The 22,962-nt window shown below is 37.2% G+C and overlaps 1 protein-coding gene across 2 annotated transcripts in view; it reads left to right on the top strand.

Annotated features, from left to right (window-relative positions):
- Nucleotides 1-22,962, top strand: part of cds2 (CDP-diacylglycerol synthase (phosphatidate cytidylyltransferase) 2) — a 72,135-nt gene that overhangs the window by 33,048 nt on the left and 16,125 nt on the right. For both annotated transcript variants that reach the window (XM_051924162.1, XM_051924161.1), the window contains exons 5-7: nucleotides 7,357-7,496; nucleotides 13,790-13,848; nucleotides 15,926-16,008. In XM_051924162.1, the coding sequence (XP_051780122.1) occupies nucleotides 7,357-7,496; nucleotides 13,790-13,848; nucleotides 15,926-16,008 (282 nt within the window). The remainder of the gene's footprint in view (nucleotides 1-7,356; nucleotides 7,497-13,789; nucleotides 13,849-15,925; nucleotides 16,009-22,962) is intronic.

Raw genomic sequence — 22,962 nt, 5'->3', positions numbered from 1 at the left:
GTCATTTTAGTAGCAGTGAAAGCAGGATGGCTTTTGAACGGACAAAAAGCGTTGTGGAGTGTTGAAGCATGGTAATGGGAGCTGTGTGCATTAAGAGTGACCAGAGTGCATGTCTGGTGGCACCCTGTGGTTACATTGATCTCATAATGGAACTTTCCGTGTCTTGTCTCTTTGAAGAACTGAATGCATGTTTTTAATTAATAAGCATTATTTATGATTTTAAATGGAACTTTTTCTTTACCTTGGCACTTTTATACTTTAATAAAAATACACTGTTTTGAAACACCAAGCTACTGCCTATATCTCCTCACTTGCTACTGGTTCATCCTCAGTACACAAACATCACAGAGATATTTGTAAATTATAATGTAATATGCTTTTTTGAAACAAGAATTTGAGGTTTCAAATGTACAATTATTTAATCAAAAGATGTTTTAATGAATTAACTAAATTGTAAACTTTATTTTTTACTTTTACATTACTGGCAAAAAGCAATCTGTGTCAGTGTCTTTGTCAGTCCATCTGTTGCTTTTTCAGAAAGATATTTTAAGGTGAGGAAGGTAGGCAAACTTTTTTCCTTAATTTATAAATGAATTAGAACTTGCGTTTTTTTTAAATTCAATGGCCTGTACCCCTTGGAGCCCATGTTCTGCTATTGTGTATGTTTAATAAACATAACAGAAAGCTTGAAATTGCAGCATGGCAGTCAGGCCAGTAACTGCATGGTTTACGTATAATTTTCCTATTCAGTTTTAAAACGGAAAATATTTCAAATATTAAAGATTACTTCACATGCTACTGCAGCATTTTCAAATCATTTGCAAAAGTATCTCTGTCCACACTAAAATGGCCAAAAACACATATGATGTGGATGTTTACCTAGACTGGGCATGTACATATCGAAGGAAAAATTCTTTAAAGGGATAGTAATACTGCTGGCAAAAAGGTAATTTGCCAAACTGTAACAACTAGTACATTATTTGTCAGTAGTGCAGGTCTGCAGCGTTCAGACTATACAAATCACAATTTTGATACATATACACAAGCAACACAAAAAGCACCTTTGAAAGCAACTTTTCTATGTCCGCTACATTGGAATCTGTTTTTCTTATGTGAATGCAGACCAGTTAGATAATGAGACACTGTAATAAACTGAATCCAATAAGCGAAAGTCGGGCTAAAAAGTACAAACAAATCAGAGCACGATTGGTGTCTACATTTTCAGAAGTGTATGTTTTACACATCCACATACCATCTCAGCCTTTCTGATTTCAGGGGTTGAAAACATTGGGGTAGTGGGGACAACAGCTGTAAGCGTGTATTAATGTCTGTGCTTTTTAAATGAAAATGTAGTAAGAACATAAGAAATATAAGAAATCTGACAAAGAGAGGAGACCATTCAGTCCATCAAGCCCATTTGATTAGCTAATGGCTAAGGTGTCCCAATAGTTCATCTAGATTATGGTTGTTAAGGTTTCTGCTTCAGCTACATGTCTCAGTAGTTTGTTCCAGAGTCCCACAACTGTTTGTGTAAAGAAGTGCTTCCTGTCTTCAGTTTTAAATGCACTTCACCTTAATTTCCATTTACGTCTTTGAGTACATGATTCATTCTTAAGCTGAACGAATGTTGCTCAAGCTACTTTATCATTGCCTTTGAGGATTTTAAATACCTGGATTAGGTCCCCATACAGTCTCCTTTGCCCAAGCCTAAACAGGTTTAATTCTCTGAGTCTGTCAGTAGGACATGTCCTTCAGTTCTGGGATGCATTTGATTGCTCTCCTCTGCACAGCTTCCAAGCGCTGCTGTGTCTTTCTTGTAATGTGGTGACCAGAACTGCACACAATACTCCAGAGGTGGCCTTATTAGTGCATTATGTAATTTGAGCATAACATCCCTTGACTTTTTATGATATAACCTAACATTTTATTTGCCTTTTTAATTGCTTTTGTGCATCGCTTTGTCGATGAAAATGTTGTGTCAACATATACTGTTCCCCTAAATCCTTTTCAGAGGTTGGTTCCTTTATGACAGTGTCTCCCATCTTGTATTTATAATTGATGTTCCTTTTGCCCATATGTAGCACTTTGCACTTTTCTACATTAAACTGCATATTCCAGGTGTTCGCCCAGTTCTGAAGGTTGTCCAGGCCTTTTTGAAGTCTTTTTGCTGCCTCCTCAGTGTCTGCCATTTGCAGTGTCATCTGCAATTTGACAAAGTTTACTAACTATACCACAATCAATGTCATTAATATAAATAAGAAAAAGTAATGGTCCAAGGATAGACTCCTGAGGGTCTCCACTGATGGCCTTCAGAAACGAAACAGCTGCACACATTGATACATTTAGTCAGACCCTCCACCACTAAAACACATCAATTGATGCCATTTTCATGCTGCTTCAATTGGACTGTGCTATGTATGGAAGCTATTGAGCCACCACAAGCCTCTTTGCGTGAAAATGTCTGGGAACCCATCTCAGCCTGCATAATAATTTACTCTACTTTCAACAAAAAAAGATAACAGTGGTATGTCTTTCATTTCCTAGGAACATCTGAGTACTGGGGTGTTTTCCGAACAAAGATTTTCAGTGAAGCAGTATTTAGTTGTATGAAATTAAATCAAATGTGAAAAACTGGCTGTGCAAAAATGTGGGTCCCCTTGTAATTTTGCTGATTTGAATGCATGTAACTGCTCAATATTGATTACTTGCAACACCAAATTGGTTGGATTAGCCCATTAAGCCTTGAACTTCACAGACAGGTGTGTCCAATCATGAGAAAAGGTATTTAAGGTGGTCAATTGCAAGTTGTGCTTCCCTTTGACTCTCCTCTGAAGAGTGACAGCATGGGATCCTCAAAGCAACTCTCAAAAGATAAAACAAAGATTGTTCAGTATCATGGTTTAGGGGTAGGCTACAAAAAGCTATCTCAGAGGTTTAAACTGACAGTTTCAACTGTAAGGAATGTAATCAGGAAATGGAAGGCCACAGGCACAGTTGCTGTTAAACCCAGGTCTGGCAGGCCAAGAAAAATACAGGATCGGCATATGCAACTGACAACCGACAATATGCATTACAGACAACCCACAGATCACCTCCAAAGACCTGCAAGAACATCTTGCTGCAGATAGTGTATCTGTACATCGTTCTGCAATTGAGCGCAATTTGCACAAAGAACATCTGTATGGCGGGGTGATGAGAAAGAAGTCCTTTCTGCACTCACACCACGAACAGAGTCGCTTGTTGTATGCAAATGCTCATTTAGATAAGCCAGATTCATTTTGGAACAAAGTGCTTTGGACTGATGAGACAAAAATTGAGTTATTTGGTCATAACAAAAAGCGCTTTGCATGGTGGAAGAAGAACACCGTATTCCAAGAAAAACACCTGCTACCTACTGTCAAATTTGGTGGAGGTTCCATCATGCTGTGGGGCTGTGTGGCTAATTCAGGGACTGGGGCCCTTGTTAAAGTCAAGGGTCAGATGAATTCAACCCAATATCAACAAATTCTTCAGGATAATGTTCAAGCATCAGTCACAAAGTTGAAGTTACTCAGGGGTTGGATATTCCAACAAGACAATGACCCAAAACACAGTTCGAAATCTACAAAGGCATTCATGCCGAGGGAGAAGTACAATGTTCTGGAATGGCCGTCACAGTCCCCTGACTTGAATGTCATCGAAAATCAATGGGATTATTTGAAGCAGGCTGTCCATGCTTGGCTGCCATCAAATTTAACTGAACTGGAGAGATTTTGTATGGAAGAATGGTCAAAAATACCTCCATCCAGAATCCAGACACTCATCAAAGGCTATAGGAGGCATCTAGAGGCTATTTGCAAAAAGAGGCTCAACTAAGTATTGATGTAATATCTCTGGCGGGGTGCCCAAATGTATGCACCTGTCTAATTTTGTTATGATGCATATTGCATATTTTCTGTTAGTCTACCTAATTTTCTGCATGAAATGTCCTGTCCTGACACTGCACTCTATGTGGGAGAAACTGGACAAACACTCCGCCAGAGAATGAATTTACACAGGTTCCACATTAAACATGGCAACACAGATGTTCCTGTAGCGGCCCACTTCAACAGCCATGGACACTGTGAGAGGGACTTTAAAGTCACAGTGCTTATGGGCAACTTCAAAACACAGCAAGAGAGAAAAGAATGGGAAGTTAAACTCATGCTAAAATTTAATACATTACAACATGGACTGAATAGAGACAAGAGTTTTATGGCCAGATATGAGGATTGTTTACATCTCTCAGAATGACAGACAACCTGTCTACAGATCCACATTGTTTTGAAAAAACTCAATACAAACTTCAAAAGACTTCGTTGGACAGTTATCTTATCCAGAGATCTTGACAATATATTGTTCTTTTCTCTCTTGTTAGATTAACCCTAGCCTGAATGAATCTATTAATTTTTTACATATAAAATTTCTCATTTAAAGATTTACCAATGTTGTTTCTTGTCCTAGAGCGTGTATATAAACATAAGGAACTCCAGTCTCTGTATTACATCTTGCCTGAAGAAGGGTCCTGAGTTGCCTCGAAAGCTTGCATATTGTAATCTTTTTAGTTAGCCAGTAAAAGGTGTCATTTTGCTTGGCTTTTCTCTGTTAGTCCAATAAACTTAATATCACTGCTGAAATACTACTGTTTCCATAAGGCATTTCATATATTAAAAGGAAGTTGCTACTTTGAAAGCTCAGCCAATGATAAACAAAAATCATAAGAATTAAGAGGAGTTCCCAAACTTTTTCATATGACTTAATATTTAATGTAGTCTGCTGACACATGTAATTACATTCTATTACCGCTTTTGGATATGACTCATTGTTAAAAAAAAACAACTGTTTAATAATAAACAAAAGTGACTCTTGGACAAAATAAAATGTGAAATTCTCCAACTTTCATATCGGTTAACTTAGTCACCAATCACACCTGAATGGCATTGCATGCATACATTGTCTAACTTGTTTTGTTCTGTTGTGAAGTCTCTCTATTTCATTGCACATTAGGTTGTCTGCAGTTACAGCCTTGAGGTCTCTTGCATTGATTCTTTTATATTAGCATAAGAATACATTTATCAGCATTTGGCATGAGTAACTGTTGCTTCAGTGAGACCAACACATTGCTTTTACATATGGTATCTTTTCCTTTGTTCATATACAGTGGTACCTCTTCTTGAGGCCTTTGTTGAATGCTGTGTGATTGGCAATAGACAATATGTTGAAAAGCAGAGATGAAAAGCAATGCAACTGGTATCTCTACTCCATTATAAATTTATCTTTAGTGTTTATTTTGTGTACTTTTGCACAATCCTTTTAGGTCAAGTCTTTTGGGTGAAAACTGGTGGTTAGGTTTGTCTGTGAAGGGTGCGAGGGTGATTTTTTGTTTACTATTATATGTGGCCAGACTAAGAATTCTGCACAATGTGTTGTAGTTTTCATTTTATATGGACAAACTCGCTATTTTTGCATATAATGACAAAACTGAAAACATGTTTTCTGAAAGGTTTGGAAATTTATTAAAATTTAAAAACTGAAACCTCTTATTCATATAAGTATTCAGACCCTTAATTCATTACTTTGTGGAAGCCTCTTTGGCAACAATTACAGGTTCTTGAACAAGTCTTTACAAAGATACCTGGATTTGGGCAGTTTATTGCGTTCTTTCTGGCAGATCCACACAAGCTCCATTAGACTAAATGGGAAGCATCTATAGACTGCCATCTTCAGGCCTTTTCAGTGGGGTTTAAGTGTGGTCTTTGGCTGGGCTACTCAAGGGCAGTCAGAGACTTGTCCTAAAGGCACTCCAGCATTGTCTTGGCTGTATGCATGGTGTCACTATCATGCTGAATGGTGAACCGTTTCCTTAATCTAAGGTTACGTGCTCTCTGGAGCAGGTTTTCTTCAAGGGCCTCTCTGTATTTGTATTTTCATCCTTCCCTCAGTTCTGTCCAGTTTTCTTGTCCTTTCCAATGAAAAGAAGTAGAATGATGCTGCTACCAGGCAGGTGACGAGCAGTGCCTGGTGTTCTCTAGATATAGTGTTTGGAGTTCTGCCCAAAGAGTTCAATTCTTACCTCTTCAAACCAGAGAATTGTTTTCCTTATGCCGTCACAATCCTTTAAGCTGGCATATGTCTTTTACTCAATAGTGGCTTCTGTCTAGCCACTCTACCATAAGCGCCTGATTGATTTTAGCTGCTGAGGTTTCTCCTGTCTTAGCAGAGGACTTCTGAAGGAAGCTATGTCAGAGTGACCATTATGTTGTTGGGCAACTCCCTGACCAACCTTATTGTTCAGATGCTCAGTTTTACCAGATAGCAGTTCCAAACTTCTTTCATTTCAAGATTACTGAGGACACTATGCTAAAAGAACACTCAGTGGTTTAGAATTGGTTTTATACCCTTACTCTAATGCATGCCTCACCGCAGTTTGTTTGTGGAGGTCTGCAGAGAATTCCTTGGACATCATGGCTAGGTTTTTGTCCTGACCAGCAGTGTGAATGGTGGGACCTTATATAAACAGGTGTGTGTCTTTCTAAAAGTTGTGCAGTCACTTCAGTTTGCCACAAGTGAACTCCAATAAAGTTGTAGACCTACAGAATGTCAAGAATAACTAACATTAACAGGATTCTCCTGACCACAGTTTAGAATGCCATAGCAAAGGGTCAGAATAATTAAATAAATGAGGGATATCATTTTTTGATTTTTTTTTTAAATACATTTTCAAACCTTTCCATAAACACATTTTTGTTTTGTCATTATGGGTTATTGTGTGTAGGCTGATAGGCAAAAACGGCAAATTTATCTACAGCACCATAAACTGTGGAGAAAGTGAACTACCAGGGAATTTGTAGGATACTGAAAAGGTGTCACTTGATGGTGATTAACACGTGGTGTTAATAGATGTTGATCTTCTCGTACATTTCAAGATGCCCAGATAACAATTTTTCTATATAGAAGCTGTACTTTATAAGTTACTTTCTTGAAAGGATTCATGTTGGCTGAGTTGGCGTCAAGTGTGCAGTTGAAATTGATTTTTAAATTTGTTCAATTTGTGGATCTTGTTGATAGTCAAATCAGTATTATGACCACAGTAAGTTGACATTTTTATTGAACTATGGTGAATTTAGAAATCAGTATTTGAAAAGTATTTTGGAAAAAAAATAAATAGATATTAATATAGTTTGGGTATTGATTCAAACCCTGGCAATTTTTATAATGATCCCATATATCACAATTGCTTAGCTTTCTCTTTAAAATATAATCATTTAGACTTTTAGAAAAGGGTTTGATGTTTGTCTCTTGTATAAAGAGTTGATTTTATTGTGCTCTCTTCCACAGGTATTTTCTTTTGTGCGTTAACTACTTCTTCTATGGAGAAACAGTGACAGATTATTTCTTCACACTAGTGCAAAGAGAAGAGCCACTCCGAATTCTCAGCAAATACCATCGCTTCATCTCCTTTGCTCTTTATCTCACAGGTAGATGTCCATTGCAGCCATATCCTGTTTTTTCTTACATTCTCAAGTCATGCTAATATTTTATTTAGACAATGAAATCAAATGAGCTGAATGTGTCATCACACTAGTGTTTGTTATCAGATGATAAGAGCCTCTTGGAAATTTAAACTATTTACTTGGTAACTGATGAAGTAAGCTAGATGGACTGAGTGATTTCCATTGGTTTGTAAACCTCTATATGTTCTCCATTGTAAGATTACCCAAGCATATTGAGCATTGCTTTTCACTAAAGATGCCAATTTGAATATTCACAAAGAACAATTAATTACTCATATACATAATAAATACACTTACTGGCCACTTTATTAGGTGAACCTGTTCAACTGCTTCTTAACGCAAATATCTAATCAGCCAATCACATGGCAGCAATTCAGGGCATTTAGGTATGTAGAAATTGTCAAGGCAACCTGTAGAAGTTCAAAATGAGCATCAAAATGAGTAAGAAAAGTGATTTAAGTAACTTTGTACGTGGCATGGTTATTTCTTCCAGACGGGCTGGTCAGTGTATTTCAGAAATTGCTGATTTACTAGGATTTTCAGGCACAACCATCTCTAAAATTTACAGAGAATGGTACGAAAAGGTTGCTGATTTACTAGGATTTTCAGGCACAAACATCTCTAAAATTTACAGAGAATGGTACGAAAAGGGAAAATATCCAGTGAGTGGCAGCCCTTTGGGCAGAAACGCTTTGTTGATGCCACAGATCAGAGGAGAATGGCCAGGCTGGTTCGAACTGATAGAAAGGCAACAGTAACTCAAATAACCACTCGTTACAACCAAGGTTTGAAGTAGATGGGCTACAGCAGCAGGAGGCCACACCGGGTGCCACTCTTGTCAGCTAAGAATAGGCAACTGAGGCTACAGTTTGCACAGGCTTAGCAAAATTGGACAATAGAAGACTGGGAAAATGTTGCCTGGTCTGATGAGTCTCAATTTCTATTGTGACATTTGGGTGGTATGGTCAGAAATTGGCAACAACAACATGAAAGCATGGGTCCATACTGCCTTTTGTCAACAGTTCAGGCTGATAGTGGTTGTATAATGGTGTGGGAGATATTTTCTTGGAATACTTTGGGCCCTTCAGTACCAATTGAGCATTGTTTAAATGCCACAGCTTACCTGAGTATTGCTGCTGACCATGTCCATCCCTTTAAGACTGCAGTTTACCCACCTTCTGATGGCTATTTCCAGCAGGATAACGTGCCATGTCAAAAAGCTCAGATCTTCTCAAACTGGTTTCTTGAACATGACAATGAGTTCACTGTCCTCAAATGGCCTGCACAGTCACCAGATCTCAATTCAATATATCACTTTCGGGATGTGGTCGAACGGGAATTTCACACCATTGATGTGCAGTTGACAAATAAGCAATATCATGGTCTCATGGTATCATGTCAATATGGACCAAAATCACTGAGCAATGTTTCCAGCACCTTGTTGAATCTGTGCCACGAAGAATTACATCAGTTCTGAAGGTAAAAGAGGGTCCAACCTTGTACTAGCAAGGTGTACCTAATAAAGTGACCAGTGAGTGTATATGACTGAGTAGAACATGTGAAAAAATAGGACTGTTTTGTGGGTTTTCAAAAGAGGAGGTTGCAAGAGGGCAGAAAATTGAAGGTAGGTAAAGCAGTGAGCTCAATTGGAGTGATGTTGGAAATGTTGAAGGCAGCCAAAGCACTTGGAGTTGAATGGTTGATAGAACTGATATGATTGTGAATGAAGGTAGAATTTCTGAGTACTGTATACCAAAATGGGCATGCTTTATTTCCTAAGGAAAATGTAATTCTTGTGTGTAATATTGTGCAGTCAAGATTTTGGAGCAGGTCATGAAGGTCTTTGAGAGAGTGCTGGGGAAAATAATCAGGAAACAAGTGAATGTTGGGTGTAATCTTTGCTGTTGGGCAGATACAGGGAAAGCATCAGACTAAAAGGGTGAAACTGCATTATGCATTTAAAGGTCTAAAGAAGGCATTTGGCAGGGTGCCACAAGCTGCGGTGAGGTGGTTTTTGAGAAAGCTAAGTGTGAATGAATGTTTAGTGTCTAGTGATTTTTGATAAATGTGGAAGTGTGAACTTTGGTCAGGACAGCAGATGGGGATAGTGAATGCTGGACTGCATCAAGCATTAGTTCCAAGACTTTTCTTTTTAAGAACTCTTCGACAAACAGAGATGAAGGAGAAGGTGCTGAAAAGGAAAACTAGCTAGAAAGTGAAAGGCCTGAAGGTAAATGCAAGAAACACTAAGGTGATGGTTTGAATGTAAAGAGTGATAGATGTGGAAGTAGGGGTGGGCCTGTGGCAGTGTGGCTTATGTGGTAAAGGTGTTGGGAGAAATGCAGTCCAGTGTGCAGTTTATCAGAAGTGGTACATAATGGATGTAGTGGTATGAAGGGTAGTCTATAGACAGCAAGTGAGAATTTCATGTATAGAAATTGAGTGAGGGGTTGTTGATGCAGTAAATGTAAACGTAGATATTGGCAGTGCAGGTGTTTTGGAGGAAATGTGGACATTTTCCAATTTAGGTGGCATGTTGAGTAAAGATGCAGATGCGGGCACAGCAGTGATAGCGAGGGTGAGAGATGCATGAAAAAATTTCTGGGATCTGTCACCCATTGTGACTTACAAAAATCTTATGAAAGCTGTGAAATGAGTGTGAGAGGTGAGTGGTAAAAGTGGAGCAGGACGTAAGGCTGGAAAAAAGGGAGATGAGATGGATGTGTGCAGTGTTATGAAATGAGAGGAAGACAAATGATGAGTTAAGGAAAAGACTGTATGTTGTACTCGGGAGAAACAGCCTAAGGTGGTTTGAGCATGTGGAGTAAAAAGTATAAGATGATTTGGTGAAATGATGCAGCAAGATGAAAGTAGAAGAAATAAGGCCAAGAGGAAGGCAAAAAATATGTGGTTTGAGGTGGTGCTGGAGGATCTGAAAAGATCTGGGTCACACCCCAAAAGATGCCAAGACCTCTGCAGAGCAGAGGAAAAAAATTTGGGGGCCAACTGGCTAACCTGGGTAATCCTGGTAAATGACAATTAAACTGCTGGTGATGATGATTTATGCGTACTGTTTGTACATACAGCATATGTTGAATCCTAATTTAATGGAAATGAAGTTTGGACAATACCTTTGAGATGAGAATCAAAGATATTAGTTTTACATCCATCAATATCAGTATTGCTCAGGTCTATTTAGATTACATCATAAAACTAATGGTGTAACTTGCAATGATGGAAACTGTATTCCCATGTTGCCACTTTCATTTTGCGTTACCCCACCCACATTGCAACTCCTCTTCCTGATATACCATATGGCGTTTATTTTAAGTTTGTATGCATTGTATGTATTCTTGAGACAGTGCTTTCGCATAATTCAATTAGAAACACCAATGTGTTTAATTGTCATTTGAGGCAAATGTCATTTGTTGCTTCAACAAACCAAAGTATATGCAGGATTCTACCAGTTGCCTTCTGAATAACTTTGGCAATTCTTAACATATATAAATATAAAATCCAAGTTACTGTCAAAACACCGACATGTTCTCTTTCTTTAACCTTAAGCTGTTACAAAAATCATATTGCTTTCTATATGCAAGATTCACAAAATACCTGCTGACTCCTCATGCAGAGCGAAAGTTATAAGTGAATTAGTGCCAGAACAAAGAAGGAAGAATGCCAAACTTGCGATGACCTGTTTTTTCCTTACATGGCACAAGAAGCACACCTCGTGCTCTTGTTCTGTCTCACCTGCTGCAGCCTACAGTCATACAAGAAAGAGGGAGTTGCATGTCTCAAATACTCGAGCTTTATCTCACTCAACCAGGTCTATTTTGAAGGTATAGATTTTTTGTCTCATGCTGTCACTCCATCTCATTCTCAGAGGAAGTGCCAGAGGAAGCAAGACACTCTTTCCTTTACTGTTATCTTGTCTCATTGATACTGGTGTTAGAATGGTTAAGACACATGCCTCCTGTACTTTAACCCCTGTAAAGGATGGTGCACTAAAGAGGTCAATGTCCTCCCTTGCTCTTGCCTCTTCTTATCCACTGTGGTCTGAGAAAATTTAAGACACATTCCACCCAAGCTGTTTTGTCTTGTGCCTACTCTTGTATAGGTCTTGCCTGGTTAACTGATTTTGGTGAAACTGTGTATTGTTCAAACTCTGGCTGAATTCAGCAAAGTGTTATGAATGCCTCTGCTGTAGCTTGTAGCCTTGCGCATGGAACCCGAGTTATTTGTAAAGTAGCATTATTGTAGATGGATATACACAGTAGGTATAGAAAAGAATCACCCCGTTCAAAATATTCCCATTTTTGTTTTGCTTTACAGCCTTAAATGAAAAGACACAAACCAATATTTTTTCCAGCTTTACTTACTCAATGCAATCTATAACATCCAAGTGAAAGATATCACAGCCACATTTCAGAGGAATATTAAAAATTAAAAAACAAGAAAAACTGAGATTAATAAAGGATGACTCCCCTCCTAAACAATATTTGTAAACTCAATAAGGTGCAAGTAACCACCATTTCCACTGCAGACCATGGTTACTGGCTTCCACCTGTGATCAATTGTAATTAGTGTGATTAGTGAAGCATAAAAACAGCTGTTTCTGGAGCATTCCCTTGCTTGGCAGTGCAACTGACAGCAAACAACTGACTATGGGTGCCAAGCCACTTTCAAAAGATCTCAGGGATATAGTTGTGGACAGACATAAGGCAGGAGATGGATACAAAAAAATCTCAAAGGCTTTATCAATCCCAAGGAGCACAGTAAATTCCATAATAAAGAAGTGGTAAGTGTTTGGTACTACTAGGACCCTCCCTGGATCCGGCCATCCCTCCAAACTGGATGGAAGAGCAAGGATGAAACTGGTAAGAGAGTCTACCAAGAGGCTAATGGCCACTTTGAAGGAGTTACAGGATTTTATGGCAGAGTGGTCATTGTGTGCATGAGACAACAATTTTACAAGCGCTCCACAATTATGGCTTGTTTGGGATGGTCGCAAGGAAAAAGCCACTTCTCAAGAAAGGTCACATTAAGGCTTGTTTGAGTTTTGCCAGAATGCATCTTGAAGATTCTGATGCCAAGTGGAAAAAGGTCTTATGGTCAGATGAGACCAAAATCAAACCATTTGGCCTCAATACCAAACGGTACACTTGGTGGAAATCCAATGCAGCTCACCATCCATAACACACCATACCTACAGTAAAGCATGGAGGAAAATACTGTCAAATTCTTGAGGAAAACCTGCTACCCTCTGCCAGAAAGTTGAAGATGAGCAGAATGTTCACGTTTCAACATGACAAAGACCCAAAGCACACAGCAAAATTGACAACACAGTGGCTGAAGGAGAAAAAGTGAATGTCCTTGTGTGGTCCAGTCAGAGCCCAGACCTAAATCCCATTGAAAATCTGTGGAAAGATTTGAAGATAGCAGTCCACCAATGCTCACCATCCAATCTGACTGAACTTGAATAGTTCTGTAAAGAAGACTGGGCAAATATTGCTCAATCTAGAGGTGCAAAGCTAATAGAGAAGTATCCCAACAGACTCATGGCTGTCATTAAAGCAAAAGGTGGGTCAGCAAAATAATGACATTGGGGGGTGATCCTTTATTAATCTCAGTATGTCTTGTTTTTGATTTTTTATAATTTTTCTGAACTGTAGCTGTGATATCTTTCACTTGGATGTTATAGGTTGCATTGAGTAAGTAAAGCTGGGAAGAAATATTTTTTGTGTGTGTTTTCATTTAAGGCTGTAAAGGAAAAAAATTGGAATATTTCGAAGGTGGTGATTCTTCTCTATATCCACTCTATACCCCACCCACTCTATCTATCTATCTATCTATCTATCTATCTATCTATCTATCTATCTATCTATCTATCTATCTATCTATCTATCTATCTATCTATCTATCTATCTATCTATCTATCTATCTATCTATCTATCTATCTATCTATCTATCTATCTATCTATCTATCTATCTATCTATCTATCTATCTATCTATCTATCTATCTATCTATCTATCTATCTATCATATGTGTGTATGTGCGTGCATATTATTGGCTTAAGCAGAGGTTCATTCTTCCTTGCACAGAGTGTAAAGTGTTATCTAACAACATTTCACTACACACAATTTTCTACCATATGCCATGCCTAGGAATGTATCCCCATGTAAGATGAGCATATCCTTCATGATGTAGCTTTTCTGTGCTGGCCTGAAATTTAACTTTTGGATTCTGTCTTCATAGGTTTCTGCATGTTTGTCTTGAGCCTGGTGAAAAAACATTATCGCCTACAATTTTACATGGTGAGTTGATCCTGAAGCTATGAGAGGAGACTGGATCTCCTTAAGAGTGTACTTGTCACATGAGCGTAGCCTTTTCACAGGCCTGAGTGACAATAAGCATATTGTAACATGAAACATTGAGAATGATTGGTCTTGGTAGCTGGAGCCTTAACAATTGAATCATAGAAGAGGCTTAAACCCCTCTCCTGCAAAAGCATGATTTGCTGCTTACATCTGCTCACCTTTTTTTTCCTTTTATCTATTAGATAGGTTTATTTATTCTTGTTCAGTCAGTGCAATACATCTTTAAGGTAGCATTCTTTGTTTGATACATTTGAAGTTATTAAAATGTATTTATTCTCTCACAACACACATAGACATGGATGTGTACTGCTGGACATGTGAAGACTTTCCAATATTTCCAAAACTTGTAGACATTTTTATTAAGATATAAAAAAAACACTTCTTACCTGCCTCTCTCAGTGCATTCAGTATGTATGGATGCAAACAATACATTTATTGGTTTGAGGATTTAATTGCTTGCTTATTTTTGAATGTTTACAATAGAATAAAGATTAAAAAAAAGAGAGAGAGAAAGAGCTCTATAGTTTGTATTCTCCTTGGGCAGTGCTTCTGTCATGAATTTATCAATAAATACAAAAACACAGTCACCCATATTACCCATATTCATGACTTATTACTGGTATAGCAACACATGCTTTTTTGTTACAAACATTTGCAAGTATATGCTATGAACCCTGACATGTTTCTGATTATTGTATTGTTTGAGGAAACGGACAGCATGCAGTCTTGGGTGTCTTTCAAATGAAATAAGTGAATGCAGCACTGATTGTACGGTATTGGTATGCACTGTTAAGAGTGATGTGTTAAAAGCAGCATCTGTTACGTAGTCAAATTAGTTCTTAATGTAGCAACTATCATAACACAATATTTAAGGTTTTGGCTGAATGGAGGTGCAGTGAGTAGTGATTCCACCTCCTAGTGTTCTGTGCCCAGATGTTGTTCATGTGGAGTTTACATGTTCCTTCAGTGTCTGCATGGGTTTTCCTCCAAGTACTTAAGATTTCCTCCCATTACATTTGAAGACATGCAGGTTAGGTTTATTAGAGTTTCCAAAAAATGGTCCAATGTGTGAGTGGGCCCTGTGATTGTCTAATGCCCTGTCCACCTATGCCCAAGAGTTGGATTAAGTGACTTTCAGAATGTTATTTTCTATTACTTTTGGAGTACACTTTATATCTCTCTCTTTTTTTGAAAGTTGAACTGTTTGATCTATAATATATTAAAGGACCTTTTCATCTAACTTGGACATTATAAACATTTGGACTTTTATTCCTGTTTATTTCTAACTAAAATCCACAGAACATAAAAAGTAACATCCAACTTATCATTTAGTTCCCTTAGGTTCTTAGATAAAGTAGATATGCAATTAAAAAGTACAGGGACGTTCTCACATTTCCAGTTTTACTGGAAATACTACTAATGTTCCATGCCGTTTTCACAAAAATATTTCTTTGTCACTGGTAAACTCTTTGCACAGGGTTGAGAACTGTAAAACAATTAAATACAATATTTTTTGACTTCCTGACTTTGTAAATATTGAATTACATAGGTTGCTGATTTTTTTTTTTTTTTTGGCAACACTTTTTCTTCATCATCATCTTCATGTCAACTATATGGGAGGAGCACACACCCCTCAGTATTAAAGAATATCAGCTTACTCACCTATACTTCTTGCATGTGTCATTCATCTGATAATTTACATATCTGCCACATTTTAATAAGGAGGGAACAGAGGTCATTCTTATGGTACTCTCTTCCTTCTACACTGGTAACATACAACGCATCCCACTTGTCTATGCCTTTATTTTGGGGTGGGGGTGAGCAGTCTCTTAATTTTAGTTTTCCCCTCCACGGTAAAAGCTGATTTGCAAATTAATTGTCAAGAAGAACTCTTGCATAGAAGTGGGTACTGTTTTTTACTGTGTGATTGATTCTGAGATAATCAGGGTGGTAATGATGTAAATGTACACCCTATAAAAGAATATCCAACTTTTCTTTTCCCACATGTTTGTAGTTTGGCTGGACCCATGTGACTCTACTTATTGTGGTGACCCAATCTCACCTCATTATCCACAACCTCTTCGAAGGAATGATTTGGTGAGTGCAGTTTATTTTGTAAAGTATTAATTCATACTGTTGCCACCATAGTTCAGTCTCAGTTCCAGAATTTGTTTTCTCTTTATATTGAGAGATTCTATACAGTATATGAAATGAGTGCTGGTAACAGATAACAGGATAAAAGATTGTTTTATGAATCTCATTTTAATTGTCTTTGCTAAGAAACAGACAGCCCTTGTTGAGCAAAGTAATAGGTTTTTGATTTGACAAGTATATGGGGCTCAAAACCAAAAAAATCCTGAAATATTTTCAAACTCAACTGTTGACTCTTTGAGCGACACATTAGTCAGTACACTCTGCAGAAGGGGAAAAGTTGAAGGTTATTTCCACACTGAAAAAATACCAAGGAAAATACTTTTGGCTGAATAGCTAACGTGACCATTTCTTTTTTTTCTCAAACGGGACATCTACTAATTTTTAGGTACTAGTATGTGTATTCAAGAAAACGCATATTTCTTCATAGTTTTTATTTATTAATGTAAAGATCAGGAATAAACACGTGAAATTAAATAATTTATGTGGTCTTATATTTTTCTGAAGAACAAATTTGCTTAAGTATATTTGGTGTTGATTTCAAATAAGAATGAAATTCTTGGCAGGATTTCTTAAAATTTACTTTGGTAATTAACATTGCTTTAAGAACTGCGACTTACAACTGTGTTTTTTTTCGTCCACAATTTATTCATAAGAGAAAAGACCCTTTCTACGGGTGCATTAGTGCTGGGCAGACATAAAATATATTCAATAATTATACGAAAGTTTGTATGATTCAAATTATTGGTGTGAAAGTGTTTGAACAATTACACCCAATGACTTTCGGTTGAAACATTCCCAGTGTTCCATTCTGTCACTTTTTGCAGTGTGATGTAGTTAGAAATAAGTGAATACTCTTCAAATACTTCTGTATCTTGGTTACAATTAATAAATTCCTTTTCAATCAATACATCCATTACACTTTGAATTTCTTCCCATGTACGGTAGGTGTTTTGGTTAAATTCGCCCAATCAATTATTTCTAATTCTTCACAGAACAAAGTCCACTGCTCCAAATATTCTTTGCTTATTTTATAGAACTCAGCAGCTGTAGTTTTCATATATTCTTCATCAACACCACTGCAGCCATTTTCTTGCAATTTTGCCATTAAATTACGAATGGAGTGGGGAAGAAACAGAGTACTTTGTTTCAAGGCCAAATTGTCTTTAAGTTGATTTATTTCCTTCATGGCTTCAATTGCAGAAATACTCTGACCCTCGATCTTTAACACAGCTTGATGGAACGTTGCTGACTGTGCATGCATAAAAAATGCCATAATTCAGAGTTAGGGTTTTCAAAAAAGGTTCTCAATATGTTTGGACATTTATTGATACTCAAAAAGTAGTTTTTTAATGGTGTGTACATTTTTAAATCTCTTTCAATAACTGGCATAAGCGCAAGCCACTTAGTTTTACTATAGCCTAGCAATTTCTGATATTCTGTGTCAACTTCATTACAAAATTCTTTCAGAGCTTCCACGCGAACACTGTAGATATAAAAATGTGAAAATATTTTCACAATAACGCATTCAAAGTCTACAGGTAGACAATCTGTGGCAATTTTAATCGCGTTGTGAATTATGTGAGCCCTACATTCGATTCCTATCAATGTTCTTCCAAGAGATAAATTTAGTTTTGCATAAACATTGTTGACGCCTCATTTTTTCAATCCGCCAAAATTGCAGTTAGTATTATCTCCACAAAATGCCACGATTTTTGAAGTCAAATTGTTTTCTTTCAATACTTTCATTAGATAATTGACAATAACGTCTGATGTTTCACCCGGTTGGTCTTGAAATTCTAAAAGTTTGACTTTTGTGCCTTCGTATGTTAAAAAGAAGCGAACTAAAACAGGGAATATTTTCTTGGATCTGAGGTTTGAAGCATCAGTTAATATAGTAACACAGTTGCATTTGCTAAGGCGATCTTTTAATTCACCTATTACTATTGGCGCTAACACATTTACAACAATAGCTTCTGTTTTCATACAAGCACGTCTAAATCTCTGTTCAAAACATGTTTGAATTAACTTAGAAGCACAATCGCTTGAGCGAAAACTGTGGCTCTTTTGTACCATTTGATAAGCCCAGGCGCCTTCCAACGCAGCAACTTCCAGATCTTTCGAAGTTGGTGAATCCCTTTTCTTAAAAAAAATTAAACTCAAAGCGGCAGCAATATCGGAATTTTTATGTTTTTCTGATCTTAAATGTTGATCAATATCGCTGGCACCTCCATGGGCTACGCCAAATTCTGTACAACACTTTTCACATCTGACGTCCGATGGAGTACTCCTTTGATTTATAAATGGGTACTTCGTTTGTAAGTTAACATTAAAAGTGAACTTTTGTTTAGGCATTGTTAAAATGAAGGGTTCACATACAAGAAATTTAAATTGACTACAATAACACACGTTGATAAAAAAACAATAATCAATCGTCAAGAAAGATGCACAAGCTGTCTATGCGTACTCGCAACTGAGGAGCGAGCAAGCTAGCAGGCTTCTGACTGACTTGCATGTGTGTGAGACGTATTGCGCATGCTGTCATCGCCACAGTACTAGGTGCTACCATCGGATTTTTTGATCTTGCACACCTTTTTTGAAATTGTTACAGTGGGCTACTCTCTTTCTGAAAACGGGTCATTTCAGTGTCCCGAAGCTATGCTTGGGGACAACGGGATAGGCTACCTAAAAATGGGATGGCCCCATTCAAAACAGGATGTACAGTATGGTCACATTATGAATAGCACAACTTTCAAATTAACCAACAAATAAGGTTTGAATATTAAAAATAAGTAAATATTCAAATATATTTTGTCTTATTTTAATGATTTTGAGTTGTTATATGTGCACGTGTATACATTTTTTTTTTTTTTTTTTACCTTTACCATTATGGAGGCAGTGGCTGCAACAGCAAGAACAAAAGCCAGCCCATCTAAGCAGGAAAAAATCATAGTGGTGCTTGTGCAACTGTTTTGTAAATATAGAAGCCATCAAAATCCCATGCAAGTGCACCCCATAAAAAGAACACATTTACAGAGCCATCTTGTCTTCAGTATGGAACAGAAAACTGGGGGAGAAAGACCTTGTTAGGACTCAGTCATAGAAAGGAGATTAAGTCCTTATGAACCACGTGAATTGGTGCCATGCTTTGCTACATTATTATTCATATTTTAATTTTTTTTTAAACTCAGTGAGTCTAAAAAGCCCAAAGCCCTTTATAATCGTGCACTTGTAAGTGAATACTGCAGTCTTCAAATCAAAGTGAAGCTTGAAAACTGTGCCTTTCACAAAAATGTGATTGTCTGTGTTTACAAAGTGATGTTATCATAAAAAAAGTAGGACACACTTAGCAGTGCGTTTTAATGTACATATGAAGCCAAATCAAAATTAACGAGTATTGCTTAAATACACTTAACACTGTCATTACTTTATTTTTCCCCAGCTAATCGGCTTTTTGGTTCTTGAGGCCACAAGCCATAAGGTCACTGTCCAACTCTCTCTTTTACATAAATGGAGGCACTGTGAGTCTATTCGTGTCTAACAAATTAAGTAACTGAATGTACTAAATGTTAAATTATGATGATATTTAAGATTTTTTTTCCTCATTATGATATTTATTTAGCACACTTTTTTGTTCACTGCAACTAAAAGAATTATGTAAAATGAGTTTGGACCAGGCAACTACAAAGCTAACAAATGATACAGAGCAAAATCTGAAAGCGAATCAGCATTGGGCATAGAATGTAGTTTATTAAAAATAAACAAAAAATGCAGCTGGTGGAAAATTGACAGAGTATGCAGACCTGATCTGGTAAGTCTGTAGAGTGGGATGCCAATTTAAGCTGAGCCAGGTATCAAGGAATAAAAGACAAGATTAAACTAAATGGGATCTTTTTTTATTTATGCATTATTTGTTGAGAGCTTATAGTCAAATCCATCAACCACTTAAGATGTAGACTAATTGTATGGTGCCACATGTTGGCTGAAGGATTTAAAGTATTATAATAATAATAATAAAAGAAAAATGACAGTTATGAATTTTTTTCCCATTTGCGTTAATGAGAACATGTATGTATAAAACAACAGTTAGGTATGTCAGGTGTAAAAGTTAAATCACTAGAGGATCAGAGGAGGAACAGTACATTTAGTGAACTGGAAAAAAAATCTGTCCTGAATACACCTGCAGATCAAAAAACAGAAACTGGATAGAAAAAACTGTCTCAAACTATGATATGCATGGGTGTGACAGTAAGTTTACTAATGAAGGTTGCAAGCTAAGCATTTAAAATGATGAAAAGAGAGATTGTGTGCAAAGACAGAACTGTAAAATACTACAGCATTGATAAAGTGTGACTGGAGTGACACAATGTCAAAATTACTGCAAATGAAATAAATAGCAATTCTTTTACAATTCAATGTCAGCTTTTGCCTTCGATTAATGCTGTTTCAAATAAATTTAAATTATATTTGAAAAGTGACATTCAATCTGACAGCAGTAATGTATAGCCTAAATAGCGGCACTTAAAATGCAAATTAAATATATATGCTATTTGATGCATGTAGAATAAAGTCACTGTCCCTTTTATTTGTCTTTAAAAGTGACAAAGGGGAGTTGGCATTAGTAAGGGCATCTAAATGTCAAAACCCCTGCTCTAATGCCTTCAAAATGTAGGAGGTAACTGGGAAAACTGGTTTAACCCTTAAAATTACTCTTAAAGTAGAAGGAAGAGATTTGACACATTTCCCATGTAAAGATTTAGAGATGGTATTCACCATGTAAGATAATACATTGTAGAAATCATTGTGATTAGAGTTGTTTTCTCTGCTTCTGTCAAAATTGAGTCTCGAGGCCATGTCAAGATTAGGCTTGATAGACACTTCAATGCAGTTAGCCAGTTGTCAATGTACATTGTTGATGTTACTTTTTCAGCTACCTGAGATCAAACCCATATTAGATTTGGACTTCCACCAATAGTAGAATTAAGTGTAACACTGAATGAGGGCTTAGTGACAGCCTCAGAATTTGTTTGTAATGACCTGAAAGTCATAATATTGACACAGAAGAGGAGAGTATACAGTTCTCTGTGCATAAATATACCAGGAGGCCTGAAAGGCCAGATAAAAATTAGTTCAAGTTCAAAGTTTATTGTCATATGCACAGTAAGGAAACATGTTTCCCTGTACAATGAAATTCTTTCTTTGCTGTCCACACCTGAATGTAAAAAAGACCAAAGAAATGATATTTGATTTTAAGAGACAGAAATCTGTATGTTCACCTATTGTAGTTCTGGGAGAGGAGGTAGAAATAGTGACTGAATATAAATACTTAAGAACTTACCTAGATAACAGTCTTAACTGGAATACAAATACAAAAAAAATTATTTTCTAAATGCAACCAGCGCTTATTTCTCCTCCATAAACTCAAACTATTTAAAGTAGACAAGGACCTCATGTTGTCCTTCTATCGCAGTATGCTCCAGTCTGTGATCACTTTCAGTTTCATTGCCTGGTTTAATAGTCTGACAAACCAAAACTCAAAAAAGCTCCAGCAGATTACAAAGTATGCAGCTAAAGTTATTGGGACTGATGTAGATGATTTGACTAGTGTGTGTCAGAGGGCAATGTTAAAGAAACTGGAAATCATCTCAACTGATGACAGTCATTCATTACATGTAGAACTAAAGTTCAGTAAATCAGGAAGGATAGTCGCTTTGAAAACCCACACAAATCACTCCAGAAACTCCTTTCTTCCTAGTGCCATACGACTTTTCAATAAGAAATATCGGAGATAATGATTAAGGTTGTTGATATATATCCTGTAACCTTTTTTTTTGGTGTAAATATGTATTATCTAACTGCCTTACCTTAACCTTTCTTGTTTCTGTTTGTCTGTTTTATTTCATTCTGTCTGTTATTAGATGCAACTGAGAAGGCAAATTTCATGTTTTCTTGTGTAAACATGACTAAATAAAGAAACCTTAAAACACCAAATGACAAAGCCAATGTATAAAGATAAACATAAATAATAAGTAGCAGATAGATAATAAGTAATGGAGGCAGCATAAAGTATAAAAACAGAATAGAAGTATAAAGTGTAATGTGCAGGCAGGTGTGTGATGGACAAGTCAAATATAGTTGTGTGAGGTAGATAGAATGAGGTGCATCATGGTTATAAGCTCCAGTCAGTTATTTAGGAGTCTAATGGCCTTTGGAAAGAAAGAGTTCTTTAGCCTGGAAATCCTGCATCTCATACTTCTATACCTCCTGCCTGAGGGTAGAAGTGTGAACAGTTCGTTTTGGGGGTGGGTTTTTTTTGGTCTCTCTGAGGATCGAGGCAGTTCTCCTGCGGACTCTGCAGTTGTAGATGCTCTGCAGAGAGGGCAGTGGGGTCCTGTTGATCTTCTCAGCAGTCTTCACCACTCTCTGCTGGTGTTTGCAGTCCATAGCAGTAGTGTTGCCGTACCACATGGTGATGCAGCTGGTCAAGATGCTCTCAACAATGCAGCTGTAAAAGTTGCTGAGGATCTTAGTCGACATACCAAACTTCCTCAGCCTCCTCATAAAGTACAGCTGCTGTTGAGCCCTCTTGACCAGCTGTGTGGTGTTAAGTGTCAAATGAGGTCCTCACTGATGTAGACGCCAAGGTATTTATTGCTGCTTACTCTCTCCACTTCAAGCCGTCAGATGAACAGTGGCCGGTGAGGTCTCCTCTCCATCCACATGTCCACTATCATCTCCTTCGTCTTGTCTGTGTTGAGAGTGAGGTTGTTGTCCTCACACCATGACATCAGACTGTCCACCTCCCTCCTGTAGACCATCTAATTCCCACCAGTGATGAATTAAAGAGTTTTTGTGCAAATTCACTTTTTGCTAAATTTCTTCTTCTTGCTCTACCTGCAG

This window comes from Erpetoichthys calabaricus, chromosome 1 (assembly GCF_900747795.2).
Source record: "Erpetoichthys calabaricus chromosome 1, fErpCal1.3, whole genome shotgun sequence".
NCBI classification, from domain to species: domain Eukaryota; kingdom Metazoa; phylum Chordata; class Cladistia; order Polypteriformes; family Polypteridae; genus Erpetoichthys; species Erpetoichthys calabaricus.
Note: the sequence above shows the minus strand (reverse complement) of the source record. Positions and strands in the feature narration are given on the sequence as shown.